This window comes from Pipistrellus hanaki (genome assembly GCF_964339955.1).
Source record: "Pipistrellus hanaki genome assembly, chromosome: 10".
NCBI lineage: Eukaryota > Metazoa > Chordata > Mammalia > Chiroptera > Vespertilionidae > Pipistrellus > Pipistrellus hanaki.
In genome coordinates, this window is record NC_140512.1 from 28,225,873 (window position 1) to 28,247,657 (window position 21,785).

At 35.7% G+C, this 21,785-nt stretch overlaps 1 protein-coding gene across 3 annotated transcripts in view; it reads left to right on the forward strand.

Moving 5' to 3' along the window:
* Nucleotides 1–21,785, forward strand: part of ANKIB1 (ankyrin repeat and IBR domain containing 1) — a 102,095-nt gene that overhangs the window by 64,099 nt on the left and 16,211 nt on the right. For all 3 annotated transcript variants that reach the window (XM_084897361.1, XM_084897360.1, XM_084897362.1), the window contains exons 6-11: nucleotides 517–725; nucleotides 1,671–1,759; nucleotides 5,900–6,044; nucleotides 7,943–8,109; nucleotides 13,389–13,477; nucleotides 21,134–21,264. In XM_084897361.1, coding sequence (XP_084753487.1) covers nucleotides 517–725; nucleotides 1,671–1,759; nucleotides 5,900–6,044; nucleotides 7,943–8,109; nucleotides 13,389–13,477; nucleotides 21,134–21,264 — 830 coding nt within the window. The remainder of the gene's footprint in view (nucleotides 1–516; nucleotides 726–1,670; nucleotides 1,760–5,899; nucleotides 6,045–7,942; nucleotides 8,110–13,388; nucleotides 13,478–21,133; nucleotides 21,265–21,785) is intronic.

The window sequence follows — 21,785 nt, forward strand, 5'->3', positions numbered from 1 at the left end:
GGGGGGCAGCCATCTTGTGATGATTCAAGGGCATTAGGGCCACCTAGGCTTTTATTAGTATAGATTTTTAGGTATTGGCATTTTGACATGTTTATAGTGAGCTATGCAATAATTTTAGAACTAGATACCAGTGAAGCTAATTACAAAATTACATATTTTTCTTGAAAGAGTAAAACAGCTAACTTGCAAAAAGAATTTAGTAAATTCCAAAAGAGGTGAGCCACTTCTTTTGATTATTAGTAGAAATGACTAGAAGTTTTGACTGAATTATTGTAGACATGGTTGTAATCCATAGTAGATTATAAAAGTTTAAATTCTGTTTAAAAAATATTAATGAGTAAACATACCTGAATATTCTATTTGCAATTACTACTTTATATAAATATTTTTTCCTTGGATGGCCTATATCTTTAATTTGTCCTCACTTTTCCTTTGTTATTATGAAGCTCTTAAAACACCAATTTTCTGGGTTGTTTTTTTGTTTTTTGAGAGATAACCATTCCATTTTTCTTAAAGATTGGGACAGGGAGAAATTACTTGAAGCTTGGATGTCCAACCCAGAGAATTGCTGCCAACGATCAGGTGTGCAAATGCCAACTCCACCACCAAGTGGGTGTAATGCCTGGGACACGCTCCCTTCTCCAAGAACTCCAAGGACTACACGTTCTTCCGTCACCTCTCCAGATGAAATAAGTTTGTCTCCTGGGGATCTGGACACCAGTTTGGTATGACTTGGTATTCAGTGTACTTCCCATAGTTTTGTGTTTACTTTTTATTTGTTTAATATTGTTTCATAAACCCTCTAGTCATATTCTGGTCATTGAATCCTATATATTTCTTAAAGGGTTCCATTATTTCACGATTTGGTAAATATTTGTTATCACAGAATATTTTTTTGATCTCTGAATTACAAACTGAAAAATAAAGGTTTTCTTTACTCATTTCAAAACAAAAAATATAGAAGAGTTTAGGAAAACCACCTACTATATTTCCACTTAAAAGCTCCTATTGCTTAAAGTTTTTAAACACACCATACTGAAATATTAAAAGTTGAGATTGTGATAGGTACTTTACACCAAAAATATGAGAACATATATTATATTTTCTTCAAGACATTTATACTACATTGATAATTATGTGTTTGTTTTAATAAAGCTTCTGGAGTTTGTTTCTAATAAGTCATTGTTTAGATAATGCATAGTTTTATAGCAGAGTTCCTTGGGTAGAAATCCTTAAATTGCTACTCTGAATATCCTGAGTTACTATACTGAAAAAACAGTTACTCTGTTTTTGTAGATTTTCTGGGTGAGTATAGGGTGAAGGACATGATATTGAAGTGGTTATTTTGAAATGGGCAATTTGATCTTGACCTGAACAGATAGTAATGATTTGTTTCTTGTACTTCCTTTTTCAAATGTGTAGTCACTGATTAATTTAATACATAAATTTGGACTGTAAGAGTAAATCTCACAATCATTTATAATGAGGTAGGCTTATTTGTTTTTCAATCAAAGGTAAGCACACTAATTTTAATTCACCTTATAACTTTGAAAACATTAACTTTTTGTAATTACTGTATTAGTATTTTTGCCTTAAACTAATGGACAAATGAACATATTGCACTCTTTTCAACATATGACTTTGTTTAAATCATTGCTCTTCATCTCCAGTGTGACATTTGTATGTGCAGTATTTCTGTATTTGAAGACCCAGTGGATATGCCTTGTGGACATGATTTCTGTAGAGGATGTTGGGAGTCGTGAGTATATATGCATAATATTTCTTACTGCATGAAAGCACCCTGATTTGATAAGAAAATTGTTTGCTTTTAATATTTAATTATATGGATTACTTTACTGGTTACAGAGTTATGCTGAAATGTATTACACTTCACTACTAAGGAAGAATTTTATTTTTCTTATTTTAACATTTTTCCATCTATTAACATAGTGAAATTATTTAATTTAGCAATTAGTGTTATTTTTAGCTTAATGTAAGGTACTTTAGGGAACAAAGCAGATATAGGTAAATGTGTTTCTTAGTATTTTAATTTATATTACATCTCAAACCTACACTTAAATATCAACAGTTTCTTATATCCCAAGAATTTTTAAGCATCTATTTTTATGCTTTCTCTGAATTTTTGTAACAAATAAAAAACCTTGAAAATCTATAAGAATAAGGATATTTAAAATTCCTTTTTAATAAATTCAAAGTTAAATGCTTCTGCTAGTTGGGTATATATTACAAGTAGAAAACTTATTTTGCTTCTCATGTTTATTCTTCTTCCCATTAACTTGCCAAGATTTATACTTGGCCACATCCATTAACTTTGCTCTAATGTTGTATTTTTAAGGATCCTAATAGCCGTGTTGAGATCAGTCACTCAATGAAGAGGTGATAGAAGCTAGAGAGTTACAGGCTTAGAGCTGAATGGGATGGACTTGAGGAAGGAATGGCAAATCATCATAAATTGTTTTGCCAAGAAACTGATAGGAAAAGAAAGTATAACTAAAAAACGAGTCATTTGGCTGAGAAAGGTTTTAAGGATGGGGAAAACTTGAGTGTGCTATTGTGCCAAGGGTAAGAGGTGGAACAAAGGGAACAGATAATGATGAGTCTTATTAGTAAGCTTGATGCTTTAAGTGCAATGGAATTCAGAGACAGAGAACTAAAGGTAAAATATACTCTAGGCCACATGTGTCAAACACAAGGCCCGCGGGCCAAATCCAGCCCGCCAGGCCTTGCAATGTGGCCCGCACCGCGCTGTCATCACTGCACTCCGCTGTCAGTTTATGACATTGTCAGTTTATGACTGTTCAGTAAACCATTCGGCCCGCGATTTAGGCTGGATTTTAGATTTTGGCCCCTTCTCTGATTGAGTTCGACACCCCTACTTTAGGCAGTGGAATAATGAACTGTTGTTGATAGTGATGACTAGAAAATGATTATTTAATTTCCTGGTTTTCCATTTATTTTCTCTACATTTAAATGTTAAATACACACTTCAAAATTTTTTTCTTTCTGTAGGGCAACATTTATAATAACAATAGCCTTTGCTAAAATTTATAAATTCTTATTCTGTACAAGGCACCATGCTTATATTTTACATACATTATATCTTATAATCTATATAACAACCCTGAGAAGTATATATTATTATCTCCATTTTATAAATAGTAAAACTGAAGATTATATAACTTGTTAGTGGCAGGCCTGGAATTCTCTAATTCAAAATCCTGTTCTTAACCACTTAACCTGTTAACCGGGGAGTTCCCTTTTTAATTACGCAACGTACAACGGGTGCATACTCTTTCAAGACGTGTCAGTACGTCACGCCCAGTGGACATAATTTTATATTATTATTTTTTTTATTTATACTTAATTAAAATAAATGAAATATATATTTTTTCATTTATTTATATATAAAGCAGAAAGGAAAATACAAAATTACAAACAAATAGAAAAGAATACCAACAAAAAATGGAAACATCGAATTAAAAAATTATAAATTTTACAAACAATTATAAAGATTACAAAAAATACATATTTTTTATTTCTATACACAATAAAAAAATATTAAAAATTTAACAATTACAGAACAATAAACAAAAGCACACAAATAAAATAGAAATATTGAGTTTAAAAAATTGAAATATAGATGTAAAAATTAAAAATTCAACTTCCGTTGTGATATGTTTTAAAACAATTGTTGATACATAGTGCTACCTTACAATCCGGACACCAGTATGTAGATTCTTTCCTAACACCTTTTTTGTAGCAAACTCGGCATTTCCTGGATTTAGTTTTTCCTATATCGCTTTTCATTTGTTCTGGAAAATGCCTTTCAACTAAGCTTAATGGTTTAGATGTAGAGCTTCTTGTTGATGTCTTTGGGTGGGTTTTCACTATGTTGTTATCTACCAATTTCTCTACACACTCAATCAAAAAGTGTAATCGATCCAAATGACCTTTATCTTTTTTGTATATAATATATGCATTGAAGCAGCACATATCAATTAATTGTAGAAAAATTTTTTTATAAAACTTTTTTACCCTATTACGGGCAGTCGTGTAGGCCACCATAACTCCATCTCCCAAATCTATGCCGCCCATATTCTTGTTATAATCCAGGACAACATTCGTTTTTTCTTGCCTTCTTCCTCTCTTTTCAATCATTGTCTTTTAGTCATTATGAATAGAACTAAGCATCAGTACGTCTTTTTTATCCTTCCATTTTAAAACCATAAGTTTGTCTTTGATTCTTACATATGTTCATTTTTCTGTAATTTTTTTGTTTTTATTTCACTGGGGATTCCGACTCTGTTTATCCTCATTGTTCCAATAATGTCTGTATTGTTTTGACACAAGAGTTCAGCCAAATGCCGAAACCGGTTTGGCTCAGTGGTGGAGCATCGGTCTGTGGACTGAAAGGTCCCGGGTTTGATTCCGGTCAAGGGCATGTACATTGGTTGCGGGCACATCCCCGGTAGGGGGTGTGCAAGAGGCAGCTGGTCGATGTTTCTCTCTCATCGACGTTTCTAGCTCTCTATCCCTCTCTCTCCCTCTCTGTAAAAAATCAATAAAATATATTTTAAAAATTTATTTAAAAAAAAAAGAGTTCAGCTAAATGAATTGACGTATAGAAATTATCTATGTACATCCTATACCCTTTATTCAGTAAGTCATGTGTTAACTCCAAAACAATTCTTGTTGTTTTTCTTGTGGGTAGTTCGAACCATAATTTGAGTCCTTGCCTGTGTATAAAATTATATTTTGTACGTATCCAGATTGGCTTTCACTCAAAATAAACAACTTCATTCCAAATCTAGCTCTTTTTGTAGATATATATTGTTTCCAAGATAAATTCCCTTTCCATAATAAAAGAGATTCATCTATGCATATTTCTCGTTCACATACATAAAAACTTTTAAACTTTTCTGAGAAATTATTGATGATTGGATCAATTTTATATGTTTTTTATTATATGAAGGTTGGAGATATAAAAAAATATAAGTAAATAATATATAATACGAAAATAGGTACTAGGTAAGTGTAAGTACATACCCGTCACTGCTCACCCAGAACACGTCCACCACTCTCAATAGCGAAATTATACTGATTCCCTCGGTGTCTTAAATTCATGTCGAGACATGTATGGATGACTAATACCTTTGTTGTTCGGAAATATACATCCCGCCCATTTCAGGGTGCAACATATATTTCAAGGACGTATTCATACATCCTACCCGTACCCAATATTGTTTACGTTTGACGTATTTATACATTCAGCTCGGTTAACAGGTTAATTCACCTTGGGCTAGATTCCTGCCACTTTCCAGGTTGCCTTTTCCCTACTACCTCAACTAGTGTGACTGTAATAGGACATGAAAGCCATTTTAATATTTGTCCAGATGTTATATAAACAAAAAACCTATTCTTCAAAAAGTCATGCTACATTTTAGTGCCATGCCAAACTCTTGAGTTATGCATGGTTTACTTCTGTACCAGTGCTCCCTTTTGTTTAAATGTATAGAATATTGAGAATTGAATATGACCTTTCTAAACATTTCTGAATTTTTAATGTTAATAAATATAGTATCAAATTTTTAGAGGATGTAGTGGAATAGGAACATGTAAAAATATGTAAAACATAAATACGTGTGTATGTATATATTTGTATATTGATAAATAATGAATGGTTGAGCAGGTAGTAAGTGTTCACTATGAATTATGTGAATCAGTGTGTTATACCTGATATTCCACACTTAGTTCATTTGTGTCATTTGTGTTATTTTAATTATAGTGTAGCAGATAATTCAGCGAAAAGAAAAAAATCTTAGAATGAGTAAATAAATTTTATCTTTGCCCATTTTCTATCAATTGATCATTTTAATAGGTTTTTGAATCTGAAAATTCAAGAAGGTGAAGCCCATAATATTTTCTGCCCTGCGTATGATTGCTTCCAACTTGTACCTGTGGATATCATAGAAAGTATAGTTTCTAAGGAGATGGACAAACGATACCTACAGTTTGATATTAAGGTATGCTGGCAATTATCAGTCCAATCCCATAATTTTAATTTTATGAAAACTATACAAAATATTTCATTTAATATTTTTGTTTTATTTTTGGAAACATAAAAATTGTATAAAGGAAATATAATTTACTTTTGTCTCATAAAAATTGCATAAAGGGCCGAAGCCGGTTTGGCTCAGTGGTAGAGCGTCGGTCTGCGGACTGAAAGGTTCCAGGTTCAGTTCCGGGCAAGGGCATGTACCTTGGTTGCGGGCACATCCCCGGTAGGGGGTGTGCAAGAGGCAGCTGGTCGATGTTTCTCTCTCCTCGACATTTCTAGCTCTCTATCTCTCTCCCTTCCTCTCTGTGAAAAATCAATAAAATATATTTTTTATAAAAATTGCATAAAGGAATGGTAGCATTAATTGAAGTTTTAAGCTAACGTGTTATTTTATAATCATGAAAGAAGTAAAAAGCTAAAGTAGTCGTTTATTAAAAGAAATAAAACTATTGCTCAGAACTATTTACTGATTTGCCTGTTGTACTTTTATAACTGATTGATCAAGATAATGTTCAAAGTAAATAGTATTACTTTAAGTTTTCCAATACATTATATTTTATACTCATAAATATTTAGAAATAAAGATAATCAACTTAGAAATATATGGGGTTTTCTTTTAGTTTCAAGTATTAGTTCATGAATTATACTGTTTATTACATCTTTTTTTCTATACATTTATTAAGGCGTTATTCAGAAATATATGCAAATTATTTTTTTTAATAATATATTTTATTGATTTTTCACAGAGAGGAAGAGAGAGGGACAGAGAGTTAGAAACATCGATGAGAGAATCAACGATCAGCTGCCTCTTGCACACCCCCCACTGGGGATGTGCCTGCAACTAATGTACATGCCCTTGACCGGAATCGAACCCGGGACCTTTCAGTCCTCAGGCCGACTCTCTATCCACTGAGCCAAACCGGTTTCGGCTACTTTTTTTCTTATGATTTTAAAGTTCATCTTAAGTGCCTTGGGCAGATTTTGGGGGTTCTAAACTCCAATGTGTAGACTTTTTTAAAAGTTCTGTTTCTTTAGATAGAAAGCATCATAATATTGATTTTTATGTATTATTAGGATACCATTTAGATACTTACTATTCTAATGCAACTAATAATCACATGTAAGATTCTTTTTGTAATTATGTTAATCAGAAAATTGGCATATTGCATGAGAAAACATTTCTAAATTGTACATTTTCTGTGTGAATAATTGCATTTTTACTTTATCATCATCTATCATCTTGGTTTATTAAACATATTATATAAGTTTATATAAAAGAAAATGTAAATTTGAAAAATCGTGTTATTGCTGGGTAATTACCTTTCCTTCTTAGTAAGTTATTTCATGATTTAACTTGAATCTTGAGGTCAAAACAAAAGAGCAAGCAAAACAAAACAGTTACAGATTCATAGACACAGAGAACGAACTGATGGTTGCCAGAGGGGAAAGGATTGGGAGGCATAGGTGAAACATGTGAAAGGCACTAAGAGGTACACATTTCCAATTATAAAATAATGAAGTCAAAGAGAGTGTACAGCATAGGGAAGATAGTCAATAATATTGTAATAACTTTGTATGGTGACAGAAGATTACTAGAATTGTTGGGATCCCAAAAGCTCTTAAATGATCAGATATATCTAATCACTATGTTGTACACCTGAAACTAATGTAATAGTGTGTGTCAGTTATACTTAAAAAAAAGAAGTTGTTTCATATTTTTTGGTATTATTTGAGTTATATTTTGAGACTGACTGCTTTTTATTAGTTCACTTTTTCCTTCTTTAAAGTAAATTAACATAGGAACACATTTTAAAATTTAGAGATAAAATATTTTTTGTTGTTTTGTTATTACTGTTTAAACAGGCCTTTGTTGAAAATAACCCTGCCATTAAATGGTGTCCTACTCCAGGCTGTGAAAGAGCAGTCAGACTAACAAAACAAGGGTCAAATACATCTGGGTCTGATACACTCAGCTTCCCCTTGCTCAGAGCTCCTGCTGTGGACTGTGGAAAAGGACACCTCTTCTGCTGGTCAGTACAAGACAATTTGGAATTAGCCTCGTCACCTTTCTAATATTTTTTAAAGAATTTGTACCTTCAATCAGGCTTTTAAATTCTACTGTTTGATATCATTCTTATTAAGTGTATTGAGTATACACTTATTGGGTGCTTGATATGTGCTGAGTACTGTGCCAAATATTCTGATATACTGAGTTCTCCTGGCTTTGGTATGAGTTGTATGCTGTTATTATATCCCTTTTACAGATAAAGAAACTCCAGCTCAGAGAAGTTGCCCAGGGTTATGCAGCTAGGAAATGGCAGAAATGGGATTAGAACCCAACTCCATTTGATACCAGAGCCCATGCATGAATATCAGATTGTTGACCACAGATTAGAAAATGTGTAGAGTTTTACTTTATACCTTAAAATAAGTCTCTAGCCCTGGCCAGTGTGCTAAGTGGTTAGAGCATTGGCTCATGCACCCAAGGGTCCTGGGTTTGATACCCAGTGAAGGGTACATACCTTGGTCGAAGGTTCACTCCCCTTCTCCAGTGAAGACTTATGCTCTCTCACATTGATGTTTTTTTTTTCTTTTTCTCTCTCTCTTTCCCTCCCTCCTCCCCTTCTGCTTTCTCTGTTAATCAATGAAAAAAATACCCTCAGGAGAGAATTAACAAACAAACAAAATCTCTAGCAGTGATTCTTAACTAGGGATGCCCAGAATTATCGACAGCTTTTCCAAATTTTCATCCCAAGCCTAGCAAGTCATGTTTTGACTTAATAGGGTTTTTGTTTTTGTGTGTGTGTGTGTGTGTTTTGTTTTGTTTTTTTTTTGGGGGGGGGGGTCCCCCCCGAAAGCTCTTAAATGATTCTAATGCACAGACCTGGATAGGGTCTACTTTGTGTGTCTTTAATTTCCAGTGCCTGATAAGTACTCAATAAGTGTAAACTGATGATAAATCAACAATGAGTGGTATGTAACTATGTTTGTCTGACAATAGCATTCTAACTTTATTCAGAGTAGATTCAATGAAAGTTAACTTTTATTTAATTAAATGACCAAGAAAATAAGTACTATTTGTTCTTTTTTGCTTTATAGATTTATCACATATGCAAGGATGTACTTTAGATGAATATAATATACTACTCTTATCTACTTATTAGAACCAAAATCAAATTGTAGCATTGCTAGATAGTAATGAAATATTCCTACCCTGGAAGATCTGTTTCTTAATCTCAGCATCATTGTCATTAGCTAAAAATATTTCTTCCCCTGTCAACATATATATAGCACTATTGCAAACTATTAATCCACACCAATTTTTGAAAATAAAGTTTTAGCCGAAACCGGTTTGGCTTAGTGGATAGAGCGTCGGTCTGTGGACTGAAGGGTCCCAGGTTCGATTCCAGTCACGGGCATGTACCTTGATTGTGGGCACATCCCCAGTATGGGGTGTGCAAGAGGTGGCTGATTGATGTTTCTCTCTCATTGATGTTTCTAGCTCTCTATCCCTCTTCTTTCCTCTCTGTAAAAAATCAATAAAATATATTTTTTTAAAGTCTTATTGGAACAAATACTTCTTGGCCACCAAAAAATTTATAACTTCCTGTTCTTATTCCTATAGTAGAGCTTTTCCTATAGTCAGAAATTTCAAAAAAAAAATTTTTTTAAAGAATTCCTGAGTAGAATTCTGCTCTTCTGTAATGTCTTAAAGAGAAACAAAATCTGCTGCATGCAAAAGGAAGCTTTGCAAAAGAGATCTTTATAAAATAAAGGCATGTGATTCTAGGTTTGCTTCTTTCTTTCCCCAAAAAGCTCAGAAATATTCTTTAAAGATGATAACAAAAACCACAAAAGATGGCAATAATAATTTCTTCTTTTTAAGAACAGCAAGTGACAGAATCAGTTTAGAGTCACTCCCAAGAGATGTCTGCCTGAGTAGAACTGAATGTATTCATTGTTGGGAGGGAAGGTAAGAGTAGGCATTTATTTCCTTTCCCACCAAGGGATAGCCTTTTCTATTATAAATATTCACCAACCAGTTCTGTGTCTTTTATAGCTCAATCCAGAACGCTCTCTCCCCCGGCCTGTATAACTGCAATTTGTCTCATCTTGACAATATTACCCCATCGAAACCTGGACTCTCACTTGAGCCACTGATCTTCTTCCCTCTGTTTTTCTTTTTATTAAGTAGAACATGCTACTACTTTGCCCTCTGAACTGACACAAAGTCTTTTTTTTCTCTGAGTTAACTCCTTAAAGATTTGTTATCATAAGTACTTCTTGGTCACCAAAATCTTAATCTGTGAGGAGAATATTCAGAATTACCCTGGTATAGTTAGTGGTCATTTCTCTTCTGTGCCAACTCTGAATGTCTCCTGGTTCCTTTAATCACAAATATATCCATTGGAAACTGAGAAACTTACTTGGAATTTGTCTCTTCTAAATCCATGGAAGTCAAACCTATTTTACAGTTATTCTCTGAAATTGACTGGCATGGATCTTCTACGAAATAAAAATGGTGAGGTTTTTAATATATCATGTAGCTGTGGAGCATTTATTTACTGAAACTATGCAAAGAATCTTTTAAAATGGTGTCACCACCACCACCAGGAAACAAATTTGAATCCCAGATAGGAAGGTTTGAATCATAGTGAAACACCTGGTGAAGTCACAGTATCTGGTTTCTAGTCCTTTTAACTTTCCAGTAAATCTAGAGGGCAATGTGCAGACCTGTTAAGTACTTGGGAAAACTTGGAGTGTGAGTACATTAACACTAAAATTATATAGCTCATTCTGTTTTCCTCCAATACCCAGGATATGAAATTTGATACCACGTCCTCCCTTGTTAGGGTCATGAATCTTGAGTTAAAGTAACAGTTTCATGCTTCATCTCCTTCTCCATCGACAGACAAAGGGACTCTTTAAGATTCCACTGGACAAAATAAATGAGGCTGTCCTTGTTTGTGGACCTAATAGTTGAGTCTCATCCTTTCTTGCAAAATCAGAATCTTAGACCCTTACCTTAATAGCTCTGGTTCTGGGAAAAAAAAGATTTTCCCAGACTGGCAGTATTCAGTTATTTAAGTATCAGTCTTTCCAGCTAACAGAATATTCCCCATTCTTTTTAGGCCAGGAATGAAAACGGGATACTATTTATGTATTTGGTAGAGATCAGTTATAAGACTGTGTTTAAATACCATGTCCTCTATACAGAGTAGCATACCCATCTAAATACAGATTTACCCCACTACCCTAAAGTGTTTCTATGAAACCTTTCATAAGTGTAATAAGTGGAAATGACATAAAGTGAAAATGCAGTGACCATTCATTTCTATGGAAAAATTTTGAGTGTACCCAGATCCAAAATATAAACCTATCAAATCATACTAAGTATCACTTGAAATAGCACCAACATGTAGTAAAAGCGGTGCCATTCTTGATTGTCCTGGGGACTGAAGGGTCCTGGGTTCAATTCCAGTGAAGGGCACATGCCTGGGTTGGGGGCTCGATCCCCAGTAGGGGACGTGCAGGAGGCAACCAATCAATGATTCTCATCATTGATGTTTCTTTCTTTCCCTCTTCCTTCTTCTCTGAAATAAATAAAAATATATTTTTTAAAAGACAGGAGTAAAAAAAAAAAAAAAAAAAAGCAGTGCCACTCTCGCTGCTCCAATGCATGCTGCTTCTACAGTGGCCTGCTGCAAAACCAGCGCTGAATGCCCTTTTCACTCCGCCTTTTTTTATTTTTCTACCAACGATTGTGCATGTTGACACATTTTCAAGGAAAGAACCATTCCTTAATCTCTTAAAATTAGTTAACCTTCATATTAGCATAGGGTTAAGAATTTTAGGTTAGACAACAATTTTTTTCTTTATAATTTCTTACCAGGCATTTCCCCCCCCTAAATTTACCCACTGTATTAGTGTCGCTAAATTTCAGTTGACTATGTACCAAAATTCCTCTTCCCATTCACTTGTTTTTAGTGACATTTTGGGATGCAATCTCAACAACAGGTACCAGGTATGTCAGAGTACTTGTCATCAATCATTGGTATCTTTTTCTTTTTTTTTTAAATTGATTTTTCACAGAGAGGGATAGAGAGTTAGAAACATCGATGAGAGAGAAACATCGATCAGCTGCATCTTGCACACCCCCCACTGGGGATGTGCCCGCAACCAAGGTACATGCCCTTGACTGGAATCGAACCTGGGACCTTTCAGTCCGCAGGCCGACGCTCTATCCACTGAGCCAAACCAGTTTCGGCATTCATTGGTGTCTTTATTAAAACTTTTTCAGGAATTTATGTTTCAAGTACCTGAGAACATTCCAGTATCTTCATTACTTCTCTCAGAAGAACCTCACTCCCTACACATCGATAATAGTATTAAGTGGCAGCCTCTAGTTCTCTAATTTATGGCCCTTGCTCTAGCTTCTCCTTTTTATACCCACTCTTAGCATTGCATTGAGAACTAGTGGAAACTGTGCCAGTCAGTTATAGCACCCAGAAGAGATCCCACTGCTGGGGCTAGCACCTGAGGAGGCAGCAGGTCTGTCCTGTGAGAGTCTAGAAAAGGAAACCAGCTGCTGCTGTCTAACGCAGCACAACTTTAGAGAATCAAGCATACTGATAAATACTAGTAGTTGTGGACTTTTAAAGAAGTAGCATTTATATTTTCAGACCCCTGTGATTATTTTCTGGGTCCTGTCAGAAATTGTTCTAACAGCAGAGCCAATCTGCTGGTATTGATGCTACAGGGAGGAGGGGGGAACAGAGGGGTGGGTATTGTAAACAGAATGGGTTTGAATTAGCACATTTTATTGAGTGACACAGGGCACAGGCATTGTAAACAGAATGGGTTTGAATTTCCAGGGGATGAAAATCTTAAACTTAATGAAAATAATTTATTTCACTGACTTCATTTGTTTTAGGTAGAGCAGATATATAAGGCTATTCTGTGGCTTAATTTTTGTTTTAAATGAGTCATGAGGAATACAGATTCTGTATATCTACATATGTTCTCAAGCACCATATGGAAACACTGTTCTTAGTTCTGTGGAGTATTTCTAGCACTAGTGAACGGTAGTATATGTGCCAATTTAAAATTAACAGTTATTACAGATATCCCTTACATTTTAGGAAAGCGGAGTTGATTTTTATATGTACTAAAATAAGTTTAATATATCTAATTCCATGCCTCAGTTTTCTCAACTTCAGAGTTGGAAAAGTTACCTTCCACCTATTCTTTTACCTGATGCTGATGAAGAATATTTTGTAAATTGCCATTTCTATGTTTTCCTCTTTAGGGAGTGCCTTGGTGAAGCACATGAGCCTTGTGACTGCCAAACATGGAAAAATTGGCTACAAAAAATAACTGAAATGAAACCAGAAGAACGTAAGTGAAATTTTTAGATACCTATGCTACATATTTTCTGATAGCATACAAAAGATAATGTGGTTATATTTCTTAGAGTCCTCATTTAAGAAGTTTTCAAGTTTGTTCATGCTAGGGTTTCCCTGTTTAATATCACCCCCTTAATCAGCATCCTTTTGGAGATGACAGAATTTGCAAGAGGGACTCAATACAGGTTCCATGTTTCTAGCTGACTTATTTTCCAACCTAAAACAGGGTAAATGGGCCTCCAGCCTTCCCTGTTATCCTGGGTTAGGCCAACTGTGTGATCTTAGTGAGAGGAAGCTTATTTCCCTGGAAGCTTCCAGTGGAGAAAACAAGTTAATTTCTTGCTACTGCATTTCTGTGGACTTATTAAATGCCATGTCAATATGATTTTTATTGAGGCTTTTATATATACATTATCTCTGTTAATTCTCACAGAAATTGATGTGATTAATATTAGTAATCCTGTTTTACAAATGAGGAAATTAGCACATTTTATTGAGTGACACAGGGCACAGGCATTGTAAACAGAATGGGTTTGAATTAGCCTTCCTAATAGCAATTCCTACATTTAACAAGTAAATATATATGCTTTTATAACAGCTTTTATCTTCTGAAGTGTTTTATTCAACTATTTTCTTTGAAATTAATATAAATGAAAATTAACTTGGGGGGGGTTCTTTGCTTTTTAGATAATGGAGTTAGTTTGAGGAATTGCAAATCAGGAGTAAGAATTTACTCAGTGAGTCTACACTTATTTGTGAGCAAAGTGTGTGATAAAAATGATGCTATCCTTCAAAGAGTGCAGAGGCTAGAAGGGAAACAGTCAGATAATTACAATATCGTATGATAACTAATATGGGCTTGTCTTGTGTTGGGCAATAATATATCATAGCCCGAGAGCCAGTCCTCAGCATTTCCAATTCACAAGATCCATTGTGTGCACCAAATCTGGGTTATTCACACCATGGAGAAGAAACTACAGTGTATACCAGAATACCAGCTTGCTAATTGCTAATGAGGGAGATCCCTTTCACATTTTGAGAAGGCCCATGTCCCTTATCCAGAAGCAAAAGGAAGTATAAAATCTCAGGATATTTTATAGTGAGGTCTGATTAAATACTTCTGTACATTCATCATTCAGTCATTATTTTTTTTTAGTACTGGGTACTATGTACACTTCCCAAATAAAAAACACTTTTATAAATTGTTTCTGTTCCCCAAGTTCATCATGTCTCTCTCTTGAAAGCATATTTAGCTTGCCATTTCTAGACATCCACCCATTTTCCCTGTTCTGATATTTATGAGTCTGTATATGTGTATGAGTTCTATAAATAGATTAGTACCATTACAACTACAACATCTTTAAACATGACAACACAATTAGATGTGCTTTTCTTGCTTCTGACATCTGTGTTTCTATTAGAGGTGGCTTGCTGTTATCCACATACCTACATATTTTATACATATCTAAGAAGCGTAAAGTTAAGGTCAGGGAGAAGATTGCAAAAGATGAGGCTTGAAAGATGGATGTTTCCAGATTGTGAGGGTTCTTGCCAAATTGTCTGAATTTATCCTAATAACAGAATAAGCCATAGAATGCATTTTTAAAAATAGGGATGTGGCATTATCAGAAATACTTTTATCAAGATAGAAGACTAGGAAGGGTAGACTAAAGGAGAGAGAAACCAGATGTAAGGCAGTGAACTTTTACTTTGGCTCAGGTGGCGGATCATGGTATTAATGGTCAACTTAGGAACTTCAGATAAAAGAGGAACATTCAGGAGGAAATAATGAATTTTATGGACATTTTGAACTTGAGGTACTTTCGTGACTTATGTCTGAGATGTGGTAGAAGTGGCCTGCAGCTCAGAAGTGATGCTTAGGAGGAACTTGGTAGTTAAGTTTTGAGTGATACCTTCATTGTTTAACTTTTTTTCTCTCCTTTGTTTGAATACAGAAATAAGGTACCCTCTGCGCTCTTAAAATGTACATTTTAGAGATGGAGATAGCTATATACAAAACTAAGAAAAAAAAGAGTATTATAAATGCTGTGAGAGAACAGTGTACCTGCAATACATTGTGAGGATGGGGAGGGACAAAAAAGAGATTAGTTGTGTTATCTCCAAGGAGAGAGTTAGGGAAAGCTTTATAAAAGAATCATGCATAAGCTGCATCTTGAAAGCAGGTAGATGCCCTTCACAGAGACCAGAATCGGAAGGGCATTCCAGGCATAGGCTGAGGGATGCGAAGCAGCATGGCATAGTCAAGGACTACAGAGAATTCAATACAGCCAGTGCAAAGGAAGGCATATTGAGGGATCAAACTGCACAGGCAGAAGTGTGAATCAGGTGTCTGGGTGGGTTATATGCAATCCTGGAAGATCTGGCTTTATCCTGAAACACTGAGAAAGTAGGTGTTGCTGGATTGCTAGGATTCTTGCCAAATTGATTATAGAAGCCATAGAAAGCATTTTTTTTAAAGTAGGGAAGTGGCATTATCAGAAATATTTTTATCAAGGCAGATGACTGGGAAGGGTAGACGGAAGGAGGGAAGGAGTGTTGAGTAGGAGAGTGGTAACTGAAGATGCTTGCTTAGGTCACTTGGGCAGAGGTGTGGATGATGAATTAGAGATTATTGAAACATATTAGGTAAGAAGTTGTTTCTGAGACAACTTCAGAGTCCAGGTAAGAGGATTCGAGGGCTTGAACAAGACAGGCAATGCAGATGGGAGAGGAGAAGTGTTTGCAGGGGAGTTAAGATGTCATATTAAGATGTCATGAAAAAGTGAAAGAGGGTTATATCAACTCTTTTGTTGCCTAAAAGAGTTAATATACCACAGGAAGTAATTAGTACAATATAGTATTTGATTCTTTAATAGAAAATAGCTGTAAGTGTCTGATTTGATCTATAAAGCAAGTATTTTGAAATGTGTGATTATTTTCAGTTATCCCTTACAATTCTAAAGTTAGATCAATTACTCCTTATCCTCTAACAAGCTTTCCTATGGAAGGAGAGGAAGAATGGCCAGGCCAGTGAGTCCAGATTATTGGTGGCACTGTGACAGAATATCCTTACATGTGAAAGTGATGCTGGTGATGGGGAAGGAAATGTAATAGAACTAGAAAATAGTATACATTGTGTATACATGTTTACTTCTGGCAGCCAGAGATAGGGACACCTCAAATTAAAAACTGAGGCATATTGAGAAACTGAGGCATACTAGAACACTAAGAAAGATCACACTCAAAAAGTTCCAAATAGGGTTTTAATTCTGAGACATGGAGAAACTATAGAAAATTGGATAGTAGACAAGAGAGTAGGATACTTAACAAGTGTCTACCAGAAGAGACAAAGCCAAGGCAGCAGAGAATGTTCCCAACTGCTGGGAAAAAACCAAGAGTTTACTCAATTTCCTCCCACCAAAAGCTGTTGACTAGTAAGATTATTATAATGGCTACTTAAGTTTATGAAATTGAGCCCTGACCGATGTGACTCAGTGCTCAGAACATCGGCCCAAGCACCAAAGGATTGTGGGTTCATTCTGGGTCAAGGGCACATACTTATACAGGTTCAATTGCTGGCCCCAGTCAGGTATTTGTGGGAGGCAACCAATCAATGTGTCTCTCTCATACCAATCTTTCTCTCTCTCTCTCTCTCTCTCTCTCTCTCTCTCTTCCCTCTCTCTCTCTCTCTCTCTCTCTCTCTCTCTCTCTCTCTCTCTCTCTCTCTCTTCCTCCCTCCTTCCCTTCCTCTCCCTTCTCCCTCTTTCTCCTCTATTTTTCCCTCCCTTTTCTAAAAAAAAAATAAATGGAAAAAATATCTTCAGGTGAGGATTAACAAAAAGAAAATTTAAGTTGAGGCTTAAAGCAAATAGTAAAGACTATGTATGATATTTAAGTAGAACATCATCATTATATTTAAAAGAAAAGTATGATTAAGTACACCATGGACTTTATATATTACTTTGGCTCACGATCTCATATCTGGCATAAACATTTTTTTTAATTGATTTTTCACAGAGAGGAAGAGAGAGATAGAGAGTTAGAAACATCGATGAGAGAGAATCATCGATCAGCTGCCTCTTGCACACCCCCTACTGGGGATGTGCCCGCAACCAAGGTACATGCCCTTGCCCGGAATCGAACCCGGGACCTTTCAGTCCGCAGGCCGACGCTCTATCCACTGAGCCAAACCGGTCCCAGCTGGCATAAACATTTTCAACCAAACTTATAGATTCATGGGAAAGATTTCTCCCTTATGCCCAGTTTTCCAAAGTCATTTAATTATGAGACTCAAAAGGAGCAACAAAATCTAATGTATGAAAAAAAGTATTATAAAATAAACAGATCAGTTTAAAGAATTAATTCCACATAAAGATTCAGATACTATTTTTAAGTTCTGAAGTAGGAATATTTTCTGAGAAATAATGGTTATTTATAAAATTATCAAATCAGCCCTGGCTGGTGTGGTTCGTGGTTAGAGCACCAGCTGGCACACCAAAGTGTCTCAGATTCAATTCCCAATCAAGGGCATGTACCTGGATTTTGTATTTGATCCCGGCTCCAGTTAGGGTACATTCAGTAGATAATCAATTAATATATATATCTCTCTCTTTCTCTCTCTCTCCCTCCCCCCATTTCCCCTTATCTCTCCTCTCCCTCTTTTACTCTCTCTCTCCCTCTTTCTAAAATTCAATGGAAAAAATATTCTCAGGTGAAGATTAACAAAAATAAGTAAATAAGATTGTCAAATCAGTTTTTTTTCATAGTACATAACAAATTGTTATTGGATGGAATTCAAATCGTCTTTAAAAATTCGGTCTTTAGTTGAAACCGGTTTGGCTCATTGGGTAGAGCGTGGGCCTGTGGATTGAAAGGTCCCGGGTTCGATTCCAGTCAAGGGCATGTACATGGGTTGCAGGCACATCCCCAGTGGGGGGTGTGCAGGAGGTAGCTGAGTCGATTTTTCTCTCTTATTGATGTTTCTAACTATCTGTTCCTCTCCCTTCCTCTTTGTGAAAAATCAATAAAATATATATTTTTTCACTTTCATACATGTTGACTCTACTAATAGGTCTTAGATTCTGTTATTCTCTAATATCTTATTAAATGAAGTTAATATTTCTTAGAAAGAGACCTAAGCACACGAGATTATAAAGGAAAGAAGACCAAGATATATAGACATGTAACTGAAGTAAAGGCAAGAGTATAGAAGTCAGTACAAGCGAAGAAGACTCACCAGGTAGATTGAAGGGAGGTAAGGTATTGAAGGTATGAAGGACAGTATGTGTAAAGGGAGATGTATGAAATAAGCATGTTCAGAGAACTGGAAGTGAAGGCTTTTTTTTCAGCACAAGTTTTTGTAATAGTGGTCATTTTCTGAACATGACTTACTTCATGCAATCTACTAGAATGCAGCTAGGAATTAGCATTCTCTCCAAGGGTGGGAGAAAAACACTTATATTGCAGGCCACACAGCTACTTTGTTTTAATGGCTTTGTGCTTTATTTATTATAACAATGGACAATAAGGTCATAAGAACATGTGAAAATCTGAGCTAAAAATAATGTTGATGCCGAAGGGAAGAGAAAGACTGCTACATGTAAACAAAAATTAGACATTTGTACTTAGTAATTAATTTTATAACTATACCCTTTATAAACAGCATTCCCTCTTCAGCTTGACCTTATTGGCCATGATGTAGTACGTTCCTTCTAACACCATCATCTACCAAGTGGGTTTTGAACTGGAGTGGAGTGTGATCAGTTCATTGTTGCTGTTGCTGTTTGTTTTTTGCTGTGTGAAATTGAAAACCAGTGCTTTACAGTCCAGTAGATGCTGTGCTGTTGTTGGCACAAACTAAAGTGTTTCTTGTGGCAAGATGGCCCCCTCCTACACTGCTGGGCTTCATCAGAGGGCTGCTCCTCGTCTCAGTTCATATGCAGAGCCATTTCCAAGGGAGGGCTCAGTTAGGTCAAACCATTGCCTCCTTCCCTTTCCAGGGATTTTCTTCTGGAGGTTGGGTAATTTTTCCTTTTAAACATCAGTACTCAAAACATCTGATTTCTCTGCTGCTTCTTTTTTTTTTTAATTTCCTTATGCCCCCATTGCCCTCCCTCCACTCCTCCACTCATGCCCTCAACCCCCTGTTGTCTCTGTCCATTGGTTAGGCTTATATGCATACATACAAGTCCTTTGATGATCTCTCCCCCTTAACCCCACCTTCCCCTATCTTCCCTCTGAGGTTTGATTAGAACTAATTCCTTACCCCATCCTTCTGAGAGTGGCTGCATATAATCAGAGCCTTGATTGGACGGGCCACTTGGAGTGATTCCAAGGTGATTTCCCAACACCTCTCTCAGTTAGAAAACATAGGGCTTCCCTAAGCATAAAGAGCTAGAAAACAAAACAAACTTGATTATTGACATTTCTTACAGGAAAAAAATAAGTTTTTAATTGTGCATCTAGAACTGCCTCCAGCCCCTGACTCTTCCCACTGTGGAGGGAAAGTTTATAGGATGTTAAATGTCAAATTTACAATATTTTAAAACCATGGAATTCCTTTAAGAATGTAGATTTTTTTCCCCCCAAATTTATCTTTAATGTTGAAAATATTACAGTTGTCCCCTTTTTTTCTCCATTGCCCTCTCCAGCCTGCCCTGGCCTCCAGATCTCAAATTTAGTAGAATAATTTGAGTTTAAGATGATGAAGAACATAGGTTCATGTGTGGACAGAATGTGGGAAAAGTTTGCTAGGTAGACAGTGGCTAAATTATAAAAGGTTTTATATTCTTTGTTAAAGCAATTTGGTTTTATTTTGTAGGCCGTAGTAATAAGAGATTACTATGTAGGCTGTATTGTGGGGGGTGCGAGCAGGGAGAAGGAGCTGGGGAGATAAGTTGGTTGTCTATGTTTTACTTGTCTAGGCAGGAAGTGTGGAGGACCCTTGCTAAAGCAATAAAATTGGAAATGGTGAGGAATGGGTATGAAAAAGATGTAGAATCGATGGGACATGGTGGGTTAAGGAAAGAGAAGGGTGTGTCCAAGATCATGCTCTTCCTGGATTGACTTAGGTAGATGACCTTATCTTTACCAGAGTAGGGGGATAGAGAAAGAAGTGATTTGGGTGGGGCAATGGTAAGTTTAATTTTAGACATGTCAAATTGGGTTTTAGCTCATCTAAAATAATCATGGGTAAAATGATGTCAATATTTCAATATAACTTCCATCGTTTTTACTGTGAGGAAGACTTTATGGCAATTATATTGACAACTGGCCTATTTCAGAAATTATTGTCTAAAGTAACCATTTTTTCTATGTTTTCTGATGCAATAGTTATTTTAAACAGAGAATAGCATACTGCTTTCTTTTAACTTTGGATATATTTCTTCCCCAGTTTATTCAAACACAGCTTTAGGGAGAAAATCTCTTTTAAATCAGATTTCCTAAACAGAGCTTTTGGAACACAGCTCCTTATCCTACAGTCATGCTGTTCAAAATGAGGCAGTTTAAAAGTTTTACCATAGAGCCTAGTGGGAAAATAAATCTTTGTTTAAAATTGAGAGGCAACCTGCAAAGAACACTTGGGGGTTTTCCCTTGCAGTTGTATACTAAATCATTTATTTTTGTATTTGTGCTTAATATCCCAAAGTTGTGGGAGTTAGTGAAGCTTATGAGGATGCTGCCAACTGTCTCTGGTTGTTAACTAACTCCAAGCCTTGTGCTAACTGTAAATCTCCAATACAGAAGAATGAGGGATGCAATCACATGCAGTGTGCTAAGGTAAGAACTTAAAGAGGATTATGAATGTTTTGCAGTTGATTGGCAATTTGATTGGTAATCCAAATAAGAAATGTTGTGAACATAAAAATCTTTTTGGATTTCAGATGGATCCTAGGAGATTGCATTCTGCATTCTTTAATAACTTAAGTATTGATTTATATTACTTAATTTGACACTCATGGTGAATGTTAAAAATAAGAGTAAGGATCCAGTGGTATTTGGCCAGAAGGTCCAAAATGCCTGAGTCCTTCCCTGCCAGTCACCTTCCCCAGTGAGGGTCCTGAGAGAGTTTCGTTGATGTATAAATAGTAGTATTAAATGATAGCATACTACTGTGTATAGATCTCTTGCAAAGCTTGTTTCGGAGCACATAGGTTAGACTCAAGTGCCAAGCCAGGCCTCAGGAAATCCCCATACGTCCAAATCTAAATCTTGGTGTCTTTATATAAGATATGTGTATAATAAAGGTACCCAAAGCATTGGGCAGACTTTAGGTCTGCTAAGGAAACTGTTAATAAGTA